The 18,122-nt window shown below is 44.3% G+C and overlaps 1 protein-coding gene across 1 annotated transcript in view; it reads right to left on the reverse strand.

Annotated features, from left to right (window-relative positions):
• Nucleotides 1–17,720, reverse strand: part of LOC146351600 (T-kininogen 1-like) — a 21,955-nt gene extending 4,235 nt beyond the window's left edge. The window contains exons 1-10 of the mRNA XM_084845709.1: nucleotides 17,523–17,720; nucleotides 14,309–14,419; nucleotides 12,272–12,359; nucleotides 10,574–10,746; nucleotides 10,149–10,256; nucleotides 9,759–9,792; nucleotides 8,527–8,660; nucleotides 7,414–7,503; nucleotides 6,522–6,603; nucleotides 882–1,051 (exon numbers count right to left, since the gene is read on the reverse strand). Coding sequence (XP_084701835.1) covers nucleotides 882–1,051; nucleotides 6,522–6,603; nucleotides 7,414–7,503; nucleotides 8,527–8,660; nucleotides 9,759–9,792; nucleotides 10,149–10,256; nucleotides 10,574–10,746; nucleotides 12,272–12,359; nucleotides 14,309–14,419; nucleotides 17,523–17,699 — 1,167 coding nt within the window. The 5' untranslated portion in view covers nucleotides 17,700–17,720. The remainder of the gene's footprint in view (nucleotides 1–881; nucleotides 1,052–6,521; nucleotides 6,604–7,413; nucleotides 7,504–8,526; nucleotides 8,661–9,758; nucleotides 9,793–10,148; nucleotides 10,257–10,573; nucleotides 10,747–12,271; nucleotides 12,360–14,308; nucleotides 14,420–17,522) is intronic.
• Between the last annotated feature and the right edge of the window lie 402 nt (nucleotides 17,721–18,122).

Raw genomic sequence — 18,122 nt, forward strand, 5'->3', positions numbered from 1 at the left:
GAAACTTTTAACCTGCACCTTCACTGAGGCTTCTGCCTCTGGATTATTTGTGGGATTTAGCTCAGCTCCTTTACACGTGTGTTTCCCAAGGGTTCTCTTTCTCTGCCTTTCTATATGTTCCATTACACAACCACAAGGTGGTGCAGTGGTATAGTGGAATTGCCCAAATATATGAGGCTTCTATAATGCCATTGAGAAAAATACCAGACTTTCCTTGTTAGGGGAAAAAACCTGTGATAGTGGTTGTAAAGCATGGGAGAGGTGCTGGAGGATGACGATGTTGTGTAAAGGACCCACAAACCACCGTGACTGAGGAACTGGGAGCGCACAATAAAAGCCTCGTGTAAAAAAACTCTAACAGAGCAATCCCAACCCCCAGCTCTAACTTGCTGAAAGGGATTAGGATCAGTGAGAGGTGCCCCTCTGCAATCCATTGCCTGGAGGGGGAGGGTCTGAAGTTGCAGAGGCCCCCACTATGCCTGCAAAAAGGTCCACAGGTGTGAGGCTATTGCTGGCAGTAGCTGACAGAAGGCCACAAACTAAGGCATTCTGAGGGTGGGGTGTCACAAATAGAAGGGGGGAAAACAACAACTCCACACCACTGGGGGAAAATACCACCACCCAACCATCTGTCCTGGCTGGCATGAGCCAGTAAGGCTTTGGATGAGGTGGTACATCCTTCGCTCCCCCCTGCCCCACTGTTGAAGATTACTGCGATGGGGAAGAGGCATTAGGAAGTCTGAGTAAGGCCCACCGCAGTGATTCAACTGGGAAAGTTAACATCTACATGCAACTGCTGAGTAGGGTTATCTGGAGTTCTGGGATCTGAACCTGATTTTCTTAACTAAATTGAAATACAAAGGCAGCAACACAGTTCAAACCTGGATTGTAGCTTTTGTTATCTCTTCAAGTGCATAATAGAAGTCAACTTTGCTTTCTGAGTTATACTTTTGCAGAGCAGCTGCCAAAAGTTTCTGCAGTTCTGGACTGCCAGTTGGAAGGCTTACTGGGCAACCAGCACACATAGGAGGAGGAGGAACGTTTTCGTTGACTGTAAAAACCCACACAAATATTAGATGTTATGAAAAACAAAGGATGCGTGATTTACAGCCTGCCAGATTTCACATGTTATTTTCATTACCTGGATCATCATAAGAACATAGGAAGAGCTATGCTGGATCAAACCAAGGGTTCATCCAGTCCAGCATTCAGTTCACACAGTAGCCAACCAGATGCCTATGGAATCATGTTCCCCTGGAACCAGCACACTGGAGGAAACATAGGAATATAGGAAGCTGCCTTCTACACTCAGACCCTTAATCCATATAGCCCGGTATTGTCGACACTGACTGGCAGCAGCTCTGCAGAGTTTCAGACAATAACTTTTCATCCCTATCTGGAGATGCAAGTGATTGAGCCTAGGACCTTCTGGTTGCAAAGCAGGTGCTCTACCACTGAGCTATGACCCCTTCCTAATATAAACCCATCATGATTAGTAGGCATTGATACTTTTATCCTCCATTAATTTGTCCAATCCTTTTCTAAAGCTATCCAAATTGGTGGCCATCATTACATCTTTGGATAGTGAATTCTGTAGTTTAACAATGCACTGGGTAAAGAAGTACTTCCTTTTATCTGCCCTGAATCTCCCACCAATCAGCTTCATGGGATGACCCTGGGTTCTACTATTATAAGAGAGAAAAATGTCTCCCTATCCACTTTCTCCACTCCATGTATAATTTCGTACACCTCTATCTTGTCTCCCTTCACTTGTCTTTTCTCTAAGCTAAATAGTTCCAGACATTGTAACCTTTCCTTATAGGGGAGTTACTCCAGCCTCTTGATCATTTTGGTTGCCCTTTTCAGCACCTTTTCCAACTCTACAATTTATTTATTTATTAAATTTATTAATCGCCCACCTGGCTGGTCACCCAGCCACTCTGGGCGATGTACAAAGCACACAATAAAACAGTTTAAAACAATAAAATTCTACAATAAAAACATTTTCTAAAATACCCTGACCCACCCCAAATGCCTGCCTGAACAACCACGTTTTTAATGTACAATATACTTTTTGAGGTGCAGTGACTAGAATTGTACACAGTATTCCAAGTGTGGTCGCACCATAGATTTGTATAAGAGAAGTATGATATCGGCAGCTTTGTTTTCGATCCCTTTCCACATTATGCCTAACATGGAATCTGCCTTTTTTACAGCAGCCACACACTGGGTCAATATTTTCATCGAGCTGTCCAGCACATCCCAAGATCTCTTTCTTGGTCAGTCACTGCTAGCTTGGATTTAATCAGTGTATACATGAAGGTGGCATCAAATTATTTGGGATAGTTTTAGTAATAAATACTAAAAATAGTTGTTGTTCAGTCGTTAAGTCATGTCTGACTCTTTGTGACCCCATGGACCATAGCACGCCAGGCCTTCCTGTCCTCCGCTCTCTCCCCGAGTGTGCTCAAGTTCATATTCATTGCATCAGTGATGCTATCTAGCCATCTCATCCTCTGCCGTCCCCTTCTCCTTTTGCCTTCAGTCTTTCCCAGCAACAGGGTCTTTTCCAGTGAGTTTTCTCTTCACATTAGGTGGCCAAAATATTTGAGCTTCGGCTTCAGTATCTGTCCTTCCAATGAGCAGTCAGGGTTGATTTCCTTTAGGATTGACTGATTTGACCTCTAACACCAAAAAAAGATGTCCTTTTCATCATAGGGGATTGGAATGCTAAAGTAGGAAGTCAAGAAATCACCGGGATAACAGGCAAGCATGGCCTTGGTGTACAAAATGAAGCAGGACAAAGGCTAATCGAGTTTTGCCAAGAGAACACGCTGATCATAGCAAACACTCTTTTCCAACAGCACAAGAGGCGACTCTACACACGGACATCACCAGATGAAATCTGAAATCAGATTGATTATGTCCTTTGCAGCCAAAGATGGAGAAGCTCTATTTGTTGTTGTTCAGTCGTTCAGTCGTGTCCGACTCTTTGTGACCCCATGGACCATAGCACGCCAGGCCTTCCTGTCCTGCGCTTTCTCCCGGAGCGTGCTCAAGTTCATATTCATTGCATCCGTGATGCTATCTAGCCATCTCATCCTCTGCCGTCCCCTTCTCCTTTTGCCTTCAGTCTTTCCCAGCATCAGGGTCTTTTCCAGGGAGTTTTCTCTTCGCATTAGGTGGCCAAAATATTGGAGCTTCAGCTTCATTATCTGTCCTTCCAATGAGCAGTCAGGGTTGATTTCCTTTAGGATGGACTGATTTGACCTCCTTGCATTCCAGGGGACTCGTAAGAGTCTTCTCCAGCACCACAGTTCGAAAGCATCAATTCTTCGGCGCTCAGCCTTCCTTATAGTCCAGCTCTCACAGCCATACATTACTACTGGGAAAACCATAGCTTTGATTAGACGGACCTTTGTCGGCAAGGTGATGTCTCTGCTTCTTACTATGCTGTCTAGGTTGGCCATAGCTTTCCTCCCAAGGAGCAAGCGTCTTTTAATTTCATGGCTACAGTCACCGTCTGCGGTGATCTTGGAGCCCAAGAAAGTAAAATCTGTCACTGCTTCCATTTCTTCCCCTTCTATATGCCAGGAAGTGATGGGGCCAGATGCCATGATCTTAGTTTTTTTAATGTTGAGTTTCAAACCAGCTTTTGCACTCTCCTCTTTCACCCTCAACAAGAGGCTCTTGAGATCCTCTTCGCTTTCTGCCATTAGGGTGGTATCGTCTGCATATCGGAGGTTGTTGATAATTCTCCCAGCAATCTTAATTCCGACCTCTGATTCATCCAACCCAGCATTTCTCATGATGTACTCTGCATATAAGTTAAATAAGCAGGGTGACAATATGCAGCCTTGTCGTACTCCTTTCCCAATTTTGAACCAATCGGTTGTTCCATGTCTGGTTCTTACTGTTGCTTCTTGACCCTCGTACAGTCAGTAAAAACAAGACCTGGAGCTGACTGTGGCTCAGATCCTGAGCTGCTTCTTGCAACATTTCAGCTTAAATTGAAGAATGTAGGGAAAACCACTAAACCATTCAGGTATGACCTAAATCATATCCCTGATGAATATACAGTGGAGGTGAGGAATAGATTTCAGGGATTAGACCTGATAGACAGAGTGCCTGAGGAACTATGGACGGAGGTCTGTAACATTGTTCAGGAGGCAGCAACTCAATCCATCCCAAAGAAAAAGACATGCAAGAAAGCCAAGTGGCTGTCTGATGAGGCTTTACAAGTAGCTGAGGAAAGAAGGGAAGTGAAAAGCATGGGAGAAAGGGGAAGATATATCCAACTGAATGCAGAGTTCCAGAGAATAGCAAGGAGAGACAAGAAAGCCTTCTTAAATGAACAATGCAAAGAAATCGAGGAAAACAATAGAATGGGAAAGACTAGAGATCTCTTCAAGAAAATTGGAGATCTCAAGGGAACGTTTTGTGCAAAGACGGGCATGATAAAGGACAAAGAAGGCAGGGCCCTAACAGAAGCAGATGAGATTAAGAAGAGGTGGCAAGAATACACAGAAGAACTATACAGGAAAGATCTTAATGTCCCGGATAGCCATGACAGTGCGGTCACTGAACTTGAGCCGGACATTCTAGAGAGTTAAGACAAGTGGGGCTTAGGAAGCATTATTAACAACAAAGCTAGTGGAGATGACAGTATTCCAGATGAGCTATTTAAAATCCTAAAAGATGATGCTGTTAAAGTGCTGCACTCAATATGCCAACAAATTTGGAACACTCAACAGTGGCCACAAGACTGGAAAAGGTCAGTTTACAACCCAATTCCAAAGAAGGGCAATGCCAAAGAGTGTTCGAACTACCGTACAATTGCGCTCATTTCACATGCCAGCAAGGTGATGCTCAAAATCCTACAAGCTAGGCTTCAGCAGTATGTGAACCGAGAACTACTGGAAGTACAAGCTGGGTTTCGAAGAGGCAGAGGAACTAGAAATCAAATCGCCAACATTTGCTGGATCATGAAGAAAGCAAGAGAATTCCAGAAAAACGTCTATTTCTGCTTCATTGACTATGCTAAAGCCTTTGATTGTGTGGATCACAACAAACTGTGGCAAATTCTGAAAGAGATGGGAGTACCAGACCACCTTAACTGTCTCCTGAGAAACCTCTACGAGGGTCAATAAGCAACAGTAAGAACCAGACATGGAACAACGATTGGTTCAAGGAAAGGAGTACGACAAGGCTGCATATTGTTGCCCTGCTTATTTAACTGATATGCAGAGTACATCACGAGAAACGCTGGGTTGGATAAATCACAGGTCGGAATTAAGATTGCCGGGAGAATTATCAACAACCTCAGATACGCAGACGATACCACCCTAATGGCAGAAAGTGAAGAGGATCTAAAGAGCCTCTTCTTGAGGGTGAAAGAGGAGAGTGCAAAAGCTGGTTTGAAACTCAACATTAAAAAACTAAGATCATGGCATCTGGCCCCATCACTTCCTGGCATATGGAAGGGGAAGAACTGGAAGCAGTGACAGATTTTATTTTCTTGGGCTCCAAGATCACCGCAGACGGTGACTGTAGCCATGAAATTGAAAGACACTTGCTCCTTGGGAGGAAAGCTATGGCCAACCTAGACAGCATAGTAAGAAGCAGAGACATCACCTTGCTGACAAAGGTCCGTATAATCAAAGATATGTTTTTCCCAGTAGCAACGTATGGCTGAGATCTGGACTGTAAGGAAGGCTGAGCGCCGAAGAATTGATGCCTTCAAACTGTGGTGTTGGAGAAGACTCTTACGAGTCCCCTGGACTGCAAGGAGGTCAAATCAGTCCATCCTAAAGGAAATCAACCCTGACTGCTCATTGGAGGGACCGATACTGAAGCTGAAGCTCAAATATTTTGGCCACCTAATGTGAAGAGAAAACTCCCTGGAAAAAACCTTGATGCTGGGAAAGACATCATCACTGAAGGCAAAAGGGGAAGGGGACGGCAGAGGATGAGATGGCTAGATAGCATCACCGATGCCATGAATATGAACTAGAGCACACTCGGGGAGAGAGTGGAGGACAGGAAGGCCTGGTGTGCTATGGTCCATGGGGTCACGAAGAGTCGGACACGACTTAACGACTGAACAACAACAGTGACTGACCAAGAAAGAAATCTTGAGGTATGGTGGACAGCTTGATGAAAATGTTGACCCAGTGTGTGGCTGTTGTGAAAAAGAGAAATTAACGAATCCTAGGGAATTAACCACTGCCAGTTATTTCCAGGCAGTCACTAGCAGACCATAAAGGCGAAGAACTCCCTGTATATTTCCAGCATCCAGTACTCCGAAAATATACTGAAGGTTCAATTTAGCTATCATGGTTAATAGCTGTTCACAGACCCTTCCTCTATAGACTTGTCTAACTCTTCAAAGCCTTTCTAAACTATTAGGAATGAAAAAAGACACACCATAGCTGCAGAGGTGGACACAGAGTTAAGTACATAAAATGCGAATGTGTGAAACTCCCAGAGTTTTATGTGGCAGGGAAGCAGCAATCACAAACCTTGATATCTGCACGTCTCTATAAGATGCACAGCCTTGTTTTTAGGGTCGGCATAGGCACTGACTCTGCAGGTACCTTCGTGCTGCAGGGGGACAAAAGCAAGAAAAATAAAAGATTAAATTACCATTAAACCCCAAACACAAAAGTAAATAATTCACGTCAATCTTTATATCTCAAACTTCACTCTCCTAGATCTTCCATCTGAAGATACGGCCTTCTTGGCTGAATTGGAAAAGGAGGTGTGTTTGGGAAAGAAGAATACAGTCCACCTAATCTTAGTGACATTTCCATCCCTACCTCCAATCAAATTCCTTTTTTGTTCCTTATATGGCAGTAGAGATTTTCAAACATTTAAGCTTTAGGGGTCTTTTTCCATATAGACTCATCCGCTGAGCAACTGGATGTAACCAATCCTACAGAGGGTCATTGCAGTAGTTGACCAGTGGTGTGGGAGGCCAGGGGGGGTGTTGAAACCATGGCTCCCTTTATCCCACCTTTAAAAAAAAGTAACTAGATGAGCCCTCTAGCATAGAGGGCAGGAAGTGAAGGAGTTTATTTGAGAAGCAAAATAAAAAACAAGGTTTACAAAATAGCATGGTGGAGAGGAGAAACCCATCTGCGCTTCACCATGCTGACCGAATATTCTACTACTGGGGTTACAGAATAAAGGAGCTTGTAAAATTAAGATAAACAACCCCCTGCCAAATACTCAGAAAAATGGACTTGGTCATCAATATGGGGTAGTGGAGTAAAAACATGGGGGAGCACAGCTCTGGGACTTTTTCAGAGCAGGGGGCCATCTACACGGCACCGCTTTTGCCGTTCACTCTGCCATAACTATGCAGCATTGCAGCTGCGAATTAGCTTCTGCTGCAGTACACGCACAATTTACCTCTTCATGCTCCTCTGTGCAATCCACTGTAGAAGAGATTTTTGATTCCCAGCGTCTCTCATAAATTGAAGCATGGCAGTTCAACAGTTGCTGTCACCAAAACAAAATCGAACACAGACACATCTCTAATCAAAGATCACCATACAGAACAAAATATGGTATATCATTATTATAACTGGAACTCTGTCTTGAAAACGTATGGAATTTCCCCATCTTCACAGGAGACAGAGCTAAGACAAATTTCCATCTGTTTTCTAATCAGTTGTGCTGGGCTTCTTTTGTGAAGAGAAACGAAATGAATTCAACATGTTAAGGCAGGAAAGACACATTAATGCAACAAAACTTAACTGAGTTATTGCTTAGCAATATTACTAAGGAGGTAATACTGGGATTTAAATAGGTAACTAAGGGCACAATCCTATGGTTGCTATACAGTGGCTAGTTGGCCATAGTATTGTTCGGCTTTTGTGAACTGACTTTGGAGCCCGTGCTACGAGGTCAGTTTCTGGAAAACCGCCTCCCTGCCCCCTCCCCTGCCTCCTTGTAGGTGGTGTGGATTGTCCCCGGGCTCCACACTCAGAAGAGCAGTGTGGAGCGGGGCAACAGTGTTCACGGGGAGGGTCGGGGAGTGCGGAAGTGGTGGTACAACACTTCATATGTGTTGTCTGGCCCCCTCCCCCCTCCCACACCAAAGTCCTGCGGCTAGACAGGTGAATTGAGCTGTCTAGCCACAAATGCATGGTGGCTGGAGCACGGAGGAGAAGATCCCCTCTCCGCTCCGCCTGCCCTGGATTGGATAGGTGGTCACCTCCGAGTTCGGAGGCAGCCGACTATCCCCAAGGATTGCTCCCTACAGCTGCAAACCGATACACACTTACCTTGGAGTAAGTCATATTGAACTCAATTGGACTTACTAAGTAGATGTGCATAGGACTGCACTGTTAAAAAAGAAGAAGCTTAAATCACAGTCTGTGGATCAACAGTGAATTTCTCAAAAAATAATGTAAATATTCATATGAAACTACAGTATCCCCCACCCGCACTCCCAAGAATCTACATTTAAGATGTATTTTAGCTGTTTGAAATAAAATGTTCATCTTGCCAGTAACTTACACTGCCTTCTATAGCAGTACAATATTCATTCAATTTCGGGAACTCGGCCTTGGAACAATTGGTCTTCCTAACGCTGAAGTCTATTTGATATATTACTCCAGTGCCCTGGAGGATGACGATGTCATGTATAGGACCTGCGGACATTCAAGAGTGACCAGTCACAAGTGCACAATAAATGTCTTGTGTAGAAATGGCCTGTGACGTCGCTAGAGCATAGTCAACTCTCACCTGAACAGCTGTGCTCTTTAGAACAAGAATGGCAGTGGCAGAGAAATCTGACTTCATGAAAATATCCAACATTGTTGGTCTTCCCAAGTCAGAAGCCCCTGGCAAGCTTCCAGGGAACTTGAAGGTCCCCTGGAATGCAATCTGAAAAGACTATTTATAGGCCACGACTGAAGTTCTTACAAAATAAGAACTTCTCTGCACCGTCTAGCAAAACAAACTGTGCTGGGATGTTATCCTTTCCGTGGTGCTCTTAAGACAATTACGAACATTCTCCGTTAGTCTAACTGTCATGGCAAAGTGTCTTGAGAACCGTAATATGCCGAGAGTGGTGAGAATTCCTACCCACTGCCAAATTCCTCAGGGAACTACAGTTCCCTGGACTCTGTGGCAGAGACATGTTCCCACAAGTCAAGGTCCAGGGTCAATGGAGCAAGGCAGACCTGTAGGAAATGAATGGGGTGGGGGCAATCATGGTGTGGTGTGGGGGGTTACAACCATGGCTCCCTTCACCCCACCTTAAAAGCCTAACTAGATTTGCCCTCCAGCATGGAAGGCAGGAAGTGCCCAATGAGTTGTGTTAGAAGGGTAAAACAAAAATTAAGGTTTGCGAAAAAGCAGGGTGGAGAGGAGAAACCCTGCTGTTCTTCACCATGCTGACTGAGTGCTCCAGTGCCAGGGTCACAGAGCAAAGGAGCTCCAAAAATTAAAAGAACCACAGCTCCGCCAAATACTCAGATAAATGGCTGCAGGCATGCTCGGCATACTGTGTAGTGCAGCAGGAACGCAATGGAGCAGAACATCTGGGACCTTTTCAGAGCTGGAGTGGGGGGTTGGTCATCTGCTGGAGCACACTAGTGCAACTGATGGATCTTCTTTGCTCTGGCAAGTCACTGAGGCACTGGAGGCTGGTGGCTCTGATGTCGTTGGGGCAGTGAAGCCGCTCCATGTTTTAGCCAGAAGCAGTCAGAACTGTAAAGGAGCGATCTTCTAAGGGGCACACTGACATTGGAGCCGCCAGCCTTCACTGGGCTGAAGTGACTAGCACAAAGGAAATCACAGAAAGAGGAAAACATAACCAAGGAGAGGCTGGGCATTCCTTTCCTTTTCTTTGATGATATTCATTCTTCATGCTAGCCAGTTAAATGGTGACATTTATTTGCAAGTTGTTTGCATTTGCAATTAGATATTGACGCTCGCATTTCAGCTGGCAAAAGCACCTACTGCCAGTAACAAAGCAGTGGCACAGCCAAGTCCGGTTGCGGTGGGAGGGGTGCGACCTCAACTGCTTGCCCAACTGTGGCTGGCATTTTAACATCTTTTTTTTCCTCCCTGCGCAGCATTCTGGAACCCAGCTGTATTTGGGTATATCAGTAGATAGAAGGAGGGTGACCTACACTTCCAGGAATGATTCTGCATGCCGGAGTCAAAACTGGAAATTCATCCTTGGAACAAGTCGTCTCTTTTAATGAATATTCAACTTTGTAGTTCTGTCCAGCGACCACCTGGAAGAAATATTTGGGAGAGGATTGCAAGCGTCTCACTAACACACCTGGTGGGGAGGTGGAGTGGGAGGAACATCTTAAATAAAACTGCACTGCCATGATCAACAATGACATTTGTATTTTGCCCGATATTCCACCCAGTCATCTAACAAGACTTTCTTTAAAAGTGTAAAATGTGGAGCAGAGAGAGGAGGGAATTTGCCCCAGTCCTCTCCCTAGCTTCCTAGACATCTACTTTTGCAGACCTGACCATAAATATATCCAGAGAGCCTCCTTCTGCAAAATGAGGATGGGTAAATACTATAACACATACGAACCTGAATCTCAGCTTTTGTTATGTCGTGAACATCAAAGAGGACAGTCTTATCACTTTGGTTGTTAAATTGCTCTGTGGCGCTTCTCACAATACGCAGCAGTTCCGGACTTTTGATGTCCATGGAGTTCCAGCAGCCTGGGCATACAGAATGGGAGGTGGCTGCCCTCTTTGGGGCTGAAAACAAGCAAATGAAACACAACGTGCCAATGTTGGCAAGTAAGGACCACTTCAGCTTCACTGCCCAATGCACAAACAGGTAATAAGCTTTACTGGTAAGGGACAGGTTCTGGGGGCAAATAGCAGCTGCAGAAGGTGCAATTCACATCTGAGAAGTAAAGGTAGTGAAGGAGAGGCACCTCGAAACCGCCTTTGTCCGGAGAGTCTCCATACACGTTCAGCCTCAAGAGTATGTATGTATGTATGTATGTATGTATGTATGTATTTATTTCATGCCAGCAAATTAGCTACTTATTACTTGCAAATTATCCATTTACAGCATTTGTTGTTTTAACAAAAGAAATGCAAGGTGCAAGCATAGAGCTCCACAAGGAGCTCTTAATATTTTAAAGGTCACTGTTCCTTCAGCACAGCAAGGAATTCCTCTGTCTTCCTAAGTCTGCCTCAGGTAATTTATCTTCTTTCTTGAGAGTTAGGGGGAATTAGCCCAAGAGCAACAAACCCCCCCCCCATATTTTTCATATATATTTATTCCTGTGCTGTTTGTTGCTTTTGTTTTGTATTTTATTTTACTTTTTCCGCTTTCTTGCTTTGACATTGTATTTTATTCTTTAGTTCTTGTGATCTGCCCAGATAACTTCTCTTATTCAGCAGATTAAAAATACGTGTCATATTTATTTATTTAGCGTATGGCACACGTTGCGTGTCATAAATAAAGTAATAATACCAATTCCCTTCTATTTCTCTTTTCTTTTGTCTCTGACCTGTCTTGAGATTGTAAGAAGTGTACCTGCTTATTTTACACTTTTGCAAAGCACTTCCTGTATGTTAGATCCTATAAAAAAAATCTTCATAGCCTCCTGTTCACTTCCAGTACTAAGATTGGGAAGGTATGTTCCAGGTTATTCTGTAACACACCGTCCCAGTTACCAAGCTAGTATGCAGTGGAGATGCTCTTAAGAACGTAAGAAGGCCACGGTGGATCAGACCAAGGGTCCATTTAGTCCTGCATTCCATTCACACAGTGCTCAACCAGCTGTCGACCAGGAACCCACAAGCAGGACACAAGCACAACAGCACCCTCCCGCCTATGTTCCCAGCAACTGGTGTACATAGGCTCACTGCCTCTGGTACTGGAGGTACCACACAGCCATCAGGACTAGTAGCCACGGATAGCCTTCTCCTCCAGGAGCGCTTCCCCAAGGCTCTGCTTTGCCTCCAGCCCAGCCAGTGTAAAACTGCTGAGTCAGGGAAACCAAACCACAGCCTGCCCTTCGTTGCATGACGGTTTGTTAGCCTCTTGCTCCAGCTGATCCGTCGTGCCTGGTGATACAGTGGGAAATTTGTAATGGCCAACAATGGCCGTGTTGGCTGCAGATGGTGGGAGTTATAATCCAACATGTCTGGAGAGCACCAGATTGGGGAAGGCTGCCTTATCTGTATCAATATGGACCATTCTTTGGCCATTCCTAGAGATTCCCATTCAGTCCATCTGCTGAATGCTAACTTAAAATGTACACACCTGAGATGATATCGCATTTCTGTTGAACACTGGCAAAGTCTAGAAAGTGTGAATCAGTGTGAATTCTGGCTGTGCAGTTGCCCGAGTCCTACACGGAGAAGAACAAAGGGCAGCAATTAGCTTTCATCGGTCCCATGAAGAAATCCAGCTGCAACATGTTAACCAGTACACCATATTTATCCCTCTAGTAGCTGGGTACATTAAAATGCATTGGGGTAATCAGTACGAACGAGTATGTTTACAAAGACCTTATGTGTACATTATCTTAGGGTGAAGTAGGATGTTAAATAAAAATAGAACTCAGAGTGAGTCCTTGGGGTATGGGAGTGAGCTCAACTTCCATCTGGTTTTAGAACTGAAATAACAGATGTACAGAATGAATAGTGCCTTACCTGTCAGTCTTGCCTTCTTTCCCTAGTTCAAGTGATTGGGCTACCTTTTTCATTGGGCTATCTGAATCAATGTTCATTTGTTCATTGCCTTACTAATTTTTTAAAAGTCTTGTGGGTGGTTTTGAGTGCAAAACTGTTCTGGGGAAAGATTGGAGGAAAGATTGGAGGAAAGATTTCTTTTTGATATCACAGGTGGACAGCCAATCAGTGCCATGCACAGCCAGCTTCTGATTCTGTTCCAGGGATTGGAGGGGAGAGTTCTTTGTGGTATCACAGGTGGACAGCCAATCAGTGCCATGCACAGCCAGCTTCTGCTTCAGTTCAAACTTGCTGGACCAGTTTTTTCAGAGCTCAGCCCTGAAATATTTGGGTTGAAAGAGGGCATTTCCAGACTGGCCTCACAACTTTAAAAATGTTACTATCTTTCTTTGCTCCTAGGGAAGGTCTTTTCCTCTATATCCCTTCCCATTCTCTGAGTGCTAAAGGGGATGCTCTGCTGCATGTTCCAGTCTTTCTCCAAGTTAAGGAAGTGAGGACAAGGAGTAGAGCTTTTTCTTTTGTTGCATCCACATTGTGGAGTGTCCACACTATGGAGTGTCCCCAAAGGAGATCTGCCTCACTACCACCTTTATGTCATTCTCCCAGCAAGTAAAAATGTTTGTTTCTAAAGTGTTTGCTGGCAGCTGCATCAAAGTTCTGCTGACAGTTGCTGAAGTTATTATCTGTGTGTGCTACTGTTTTACTATTGCTCCTGTTGCCATTGGGTTGGATCCAGGATCTGCCATCTGTGGATTGGTAGTGGTGGTAGTGGTGGGGTCTTTGCGCATGGAAGATGCCTTCACCAGATTTTCAGGAAGCCCCCTGCCTTTCAAAAGCTCTCACCTTTCAACAGCCACTCCAACAGGAGAACCACCCCCCCAGTATAAAACACGTGATAAAACAACAGTCACATAAAAAATAGAATTATGGTTCATTCAAAAGCTTCAGCAATTAAAAAGGTCTTCACTGGGCATCTAAAATGTAGGAACAAAGATGTTAAGGCACCATCTCTGGGGAGGACAATCCAGAAAAGGGCTGCCACCACAACCAAAAGGCCATGGTCACCGTTAGTCTCTCTTCTAAATGTAGGGGCATCCAGAGCAGGAATCTCAGATAAAGATCTTAATACCCAAATGGGTTCTGGGAGTAGGTATTACTGTGCGGTGCTATTAGGGGTGCTATTCTATGCATGTTTAGGCAGAAAAAAGTCCTAAAACTCCCAGTATCCCCCAGCCAGCAGCATTTCCCAGCCAGCCATGCTGGCTAGGGAATGCTGGTTGTTGTAGTTCTTTTTCTGTCTAAACATGCATAGGATTGCTTCCTAAATAGCTCTCACACACAAGTGGTCATATGCACTAAAATATGCCAACAACATTTTATCATTGGCACCCTTGGTTCAATCTGATATTCTCAATACACACAGTTTTTCCATGTGCTGTTCTAATCACATGCATTGCCAATGGGTGAACGTGGCTATCCCACCAGCCCACCCTGCCACAGCTGAAGGCGGGCACTGTCTGTTCTCCTACTGACCTCTCTTGTGCCACCTTCCTGCTGAGCTTACACAGACACAGACATTTTGAAGAGGAGGCTTACGGATACTTACTCCCTCCAAGGCTGCTATGAATTTGCAGTTTTGCCAGGAAACACCTTCTCCAGCAGCACAATTGGTTTCCCTTACTCGATACTTCACAATGAGAGTTATGCCAAGGCCTGCCTGGAGAAAACATTTATTTAAGAGGTCTTTATTTCCATAGTGAGAGATGGAGCTACAAATTGTTGGGAGGAGGAAGATTTTCAAAGGGATTTCTTAACAGTGTATTGCACAGCATTTAAAATTGCTTCACAGGAGGACCATTCCCGACAGTCACAAATGAGCAGGGCCTTGGGATCCTTCTGTGGTGGAAAAACTATATTTTCTAAAAGTGTGCAAGGAACCCTGCCGGATTTCCGAAAAGCCTTTGGTAGACAGCATTTTGACAGCTCTCCTGTCCAGGTCATCTGGATGGCCAGTTTGATAAGCTGTAAGTATAGGATCATAGGCATAGCCCTGCTATGGTTTACACCGGCCTTCCCCAACTTGGAACTCTCCAGATGGGTTTACAACAAGTCCTATCATCCCCAGCTAGCATGCATTAGAGTGGCCACTTACACATCACCAGAGAAGAGGAAATAAATCTCCAAAGAGAGGAAATAGATATTTGCATAAATTTGTCATATGCTAATTTTTATGGATGGATGCAAATGTGATAATAACTCTAATTTAAATAGAAATAAAATGCATTTCACCAAAGTAGGGAGGATTGTGAGCAGGTGACCTGTGTGCCTGGTCGGTCTGCTGTGCAGGTGCTAACTGCTGATAGGCAACTTCAAGGCCCCTGATCTCTGCCTGGACAGCCTTTCAGACAGAGGACACCTTCAAATAGGGACTATCCTCTGTAAAGTAGGACACATGGCCGCCATCCTGCAGGGGCATAACAAAAAAAGTGGGATAGGGGAACAGGGACATTCCTCTCATGCAATACTAGAATTTGTAAGTCTGACTGAAGCTGATTGGGAATAATCTGGACTGACAATAGGAAGTGCTTCTTTATACAGTGCTTGAAGAAGTATTTTGAGCCAAATTGAGGTTAGGGTCAGTTTCACAAAAGTGTTCATCAGAATGGAAAGAGTGACCCTGCTAGAGCGCCAGAGACAAACAATATTGAGGAGCAACCCATGGCAGAGGACCGGGAGGCGCCTGGGCCCTTGGGGGACATGCTTGTGGGTCCATCCCCCCAAGAGGAGGGGAGCTCTGCCTCTGAGATAGAGGCAGACCTATTCCCTAGCCCTCAATGGCCCAGCCTCCTCCTGGTTTTCCGCCAAGGGTTGACCCGCAATATTGCTTGTCTCTGGGAGCTCTAGCTCCTCTTCTGATGAGGACCCCCTTCAAGAGGAGCATCACAACCCCTTTGGCAATTGTGGGGGAGGGAGATTGTTGCAGAAGAACTGAGAACAACGTTTTATAAGATTGCCCATGTGATCAGTACAGGAAGAATTGCTATCACTCCAATGGGCTTCATTTTCCATATGTAGTTGTTGGCTACATAGCATTGTATCGTCGTCATGTCTGGTATGTGGTCCCTGATTGATTGGGAACTCTCAAGGCGTGCTGGCAAAGCCACAAAAGCAGCCATTTTGAAAGCAGTAGGGGGAAAGTAGCTATAAACAGCTGCAGCAAACCACAAAAAAGAGTGCAGTCAATAAATTTTTGTGGGGAGGATTTACCTCATCCTAGTCAGTACTTATAAGGAGACAGTCAGACCTGGAAATCATTTGGCTCACCGCTAATAGAGTGGTAGGCAGCAGTAATGCAACCGAAACTCTCCCCATGACCTGAGTTCGATCCCAGCGGAAGCTGGTTTTCAGGTAGCCGGCTCAGGTCGACTCAGCCCTCCATCCTTCCGAGGTCGGTAAAATGAGTACCCAGCTTGCTAGGGGAAAGGTAGTTAGGACTGGGGAAGGCAATGGCAAACCACCCCACTATACAGTCTACCAGGAAAATGCCGAGGAAAAACAGCGTCCCTCTAGGGGTCAGTAATGACTCAGTGCTTGCACAAGAGGAATCTTTCCTTTCCTTGATAACTTAAAAAAAAAGAAGATAATTTCCAGGAGGATAGTAGGTCTATCAGTCAGATGTGGTAGATAAATGCATCCCCCATGTGCAGAAGCACTATGTCTCTGAATAACAGATAGTGGGACAAGCAAGAGATGAATGCCATCACTTTCATATTTCTGCATTTCCAAGAATCATTAGGGCTGGCCCCTGTTGGAAAACAGAATGCTGGACGTTTTCCACCAAGGCAATTCTTTATGCTCTTAGATTGTTATCCTATGGTCCCTGGGCGAGCATCCCAGGGACCATAGGATGGCTCAGATTATCCCCTCCGAGGTCAGAGACAGCGCCCCAACCTTGGAAGGTGGAGTCATAGATCTGCACCCCTCTGCAGCCAGCATGGATAGAACTGTTCTGGCTACCTCTCTGAGGTTGGAAAATCGACCCTGGAGAGGGGGGAAAGGGTGTGTTCCATATAAATGGAAGGAAAATTATTTTGGAGCAGGATCTGGATCATCTTGGGGTAAATTGATTGAATAAGAACTGCTTCTGGTGACCTGGGGCGAGGTGCAAATTCATTTAATAATTTTGGCGTGTGATTTGGATAGGAACTTAATTGTTGTGTCTTCTGTGAAATTTAAATTCTAGTAATTATTTCCAAATTTTCTTCTATACATATACATTTGCATATGTAAATTCTATGTAAAGTTGTGTCCTCTGTGCATGCCCTCTTTGTTCCCTTCCAACTGTATGATTATGAAAATTTTGGGAGGAGCTTAAAGTCAGGCTAAATGTTCAGTAAAATCATATGGTAGGTTCCAATTAAAAATATCACATTGATTTTTAAAATTCTACCTGCATGTAAACATTCTGAGGCTGTTTGGATGACGTGGCAGCCCATCGCACGTGCACACTTCTCTATAGTGAGAATTACTGATACAATGGAACCATTAAACAGATTTACACTGTGTTAATTTCATTTTATTCTGCTTAGATTTATTTAATATTAAAGAGAGACAGAACTATAAGAAAGAAAACTACATACAGCAACAATTAACACCCATCATGAGTGATGTAATATTCTACAAAGAGTCGCATTGATTTCTATGGGTTTTTTTTCTTGTACTACAAGTTGTTAGTCCTTGTGTGTGAACTAGGGTACAAAAATCTGATGTACTCAGAGATTATCTTTTTTGTTGTTCTTGCTGTTGCAAAGTTTACTTACTTGTCTATTGACTTCATGGATCACTTCAACACCCAATGCATTGCCACCTTTTCTACCAGCATTATATCCCTTCAGTGCTAGATCCACAGCATTGAAGACTTCAGGGTCTTGGGCTTGGAGAGGAATGGCTTGGCAACAAGCAACAACACTGAGGACTAGCAGAATAAAGAGTTCCATCTTTGGTCAAAGAAGATCCTTGTAAAACCTGGTGAGTGAGGAAGGGGACTCTTTATAATGCTAATGGGGGAGTGGTTTTCTGACAGATACAGAACAGTATCTTCTTATTGGTGATCCAAAACAGCAAGTGGGCAGGAGTGTTTGATGGACCATTAACTCTTGTGTACAGTGCAAACAAATTTAGGGGGGTTATTCAAACATCTGTATTTGTTTTCAACCTACAGTATTATGACACCATATTTGTCCACTGCTACTCATGTCAGGATGAGAACATAGATTTCCAATTCTGGATCAGACTTTGTGAATTCTAGAACATTCCGCAGAGTTGTAGTTAATATGCTGATTTCAAAACCCCCTTAGATGAATGCAGAGAAAGTGGGGCCTGAATTTTAGATATAAGGGTATTGCTAGGTACTTAAAAGA

Source organism: Heloderma suspectum, chromosome 3 (assembly GCF_057233095.1).
Source record: "Heloderma suspectum isolate Gila_16-S chromosome 3, 16-S_ref, whole genome shotgun sequence".
Classification (NCBI taxonomy): domain Eukaryota; kingdom Metazoa; phylum Chordata; class Lepidosauria; order Squamata; family Helodermatidae; genus Heloderma; species Heloderma suspectum.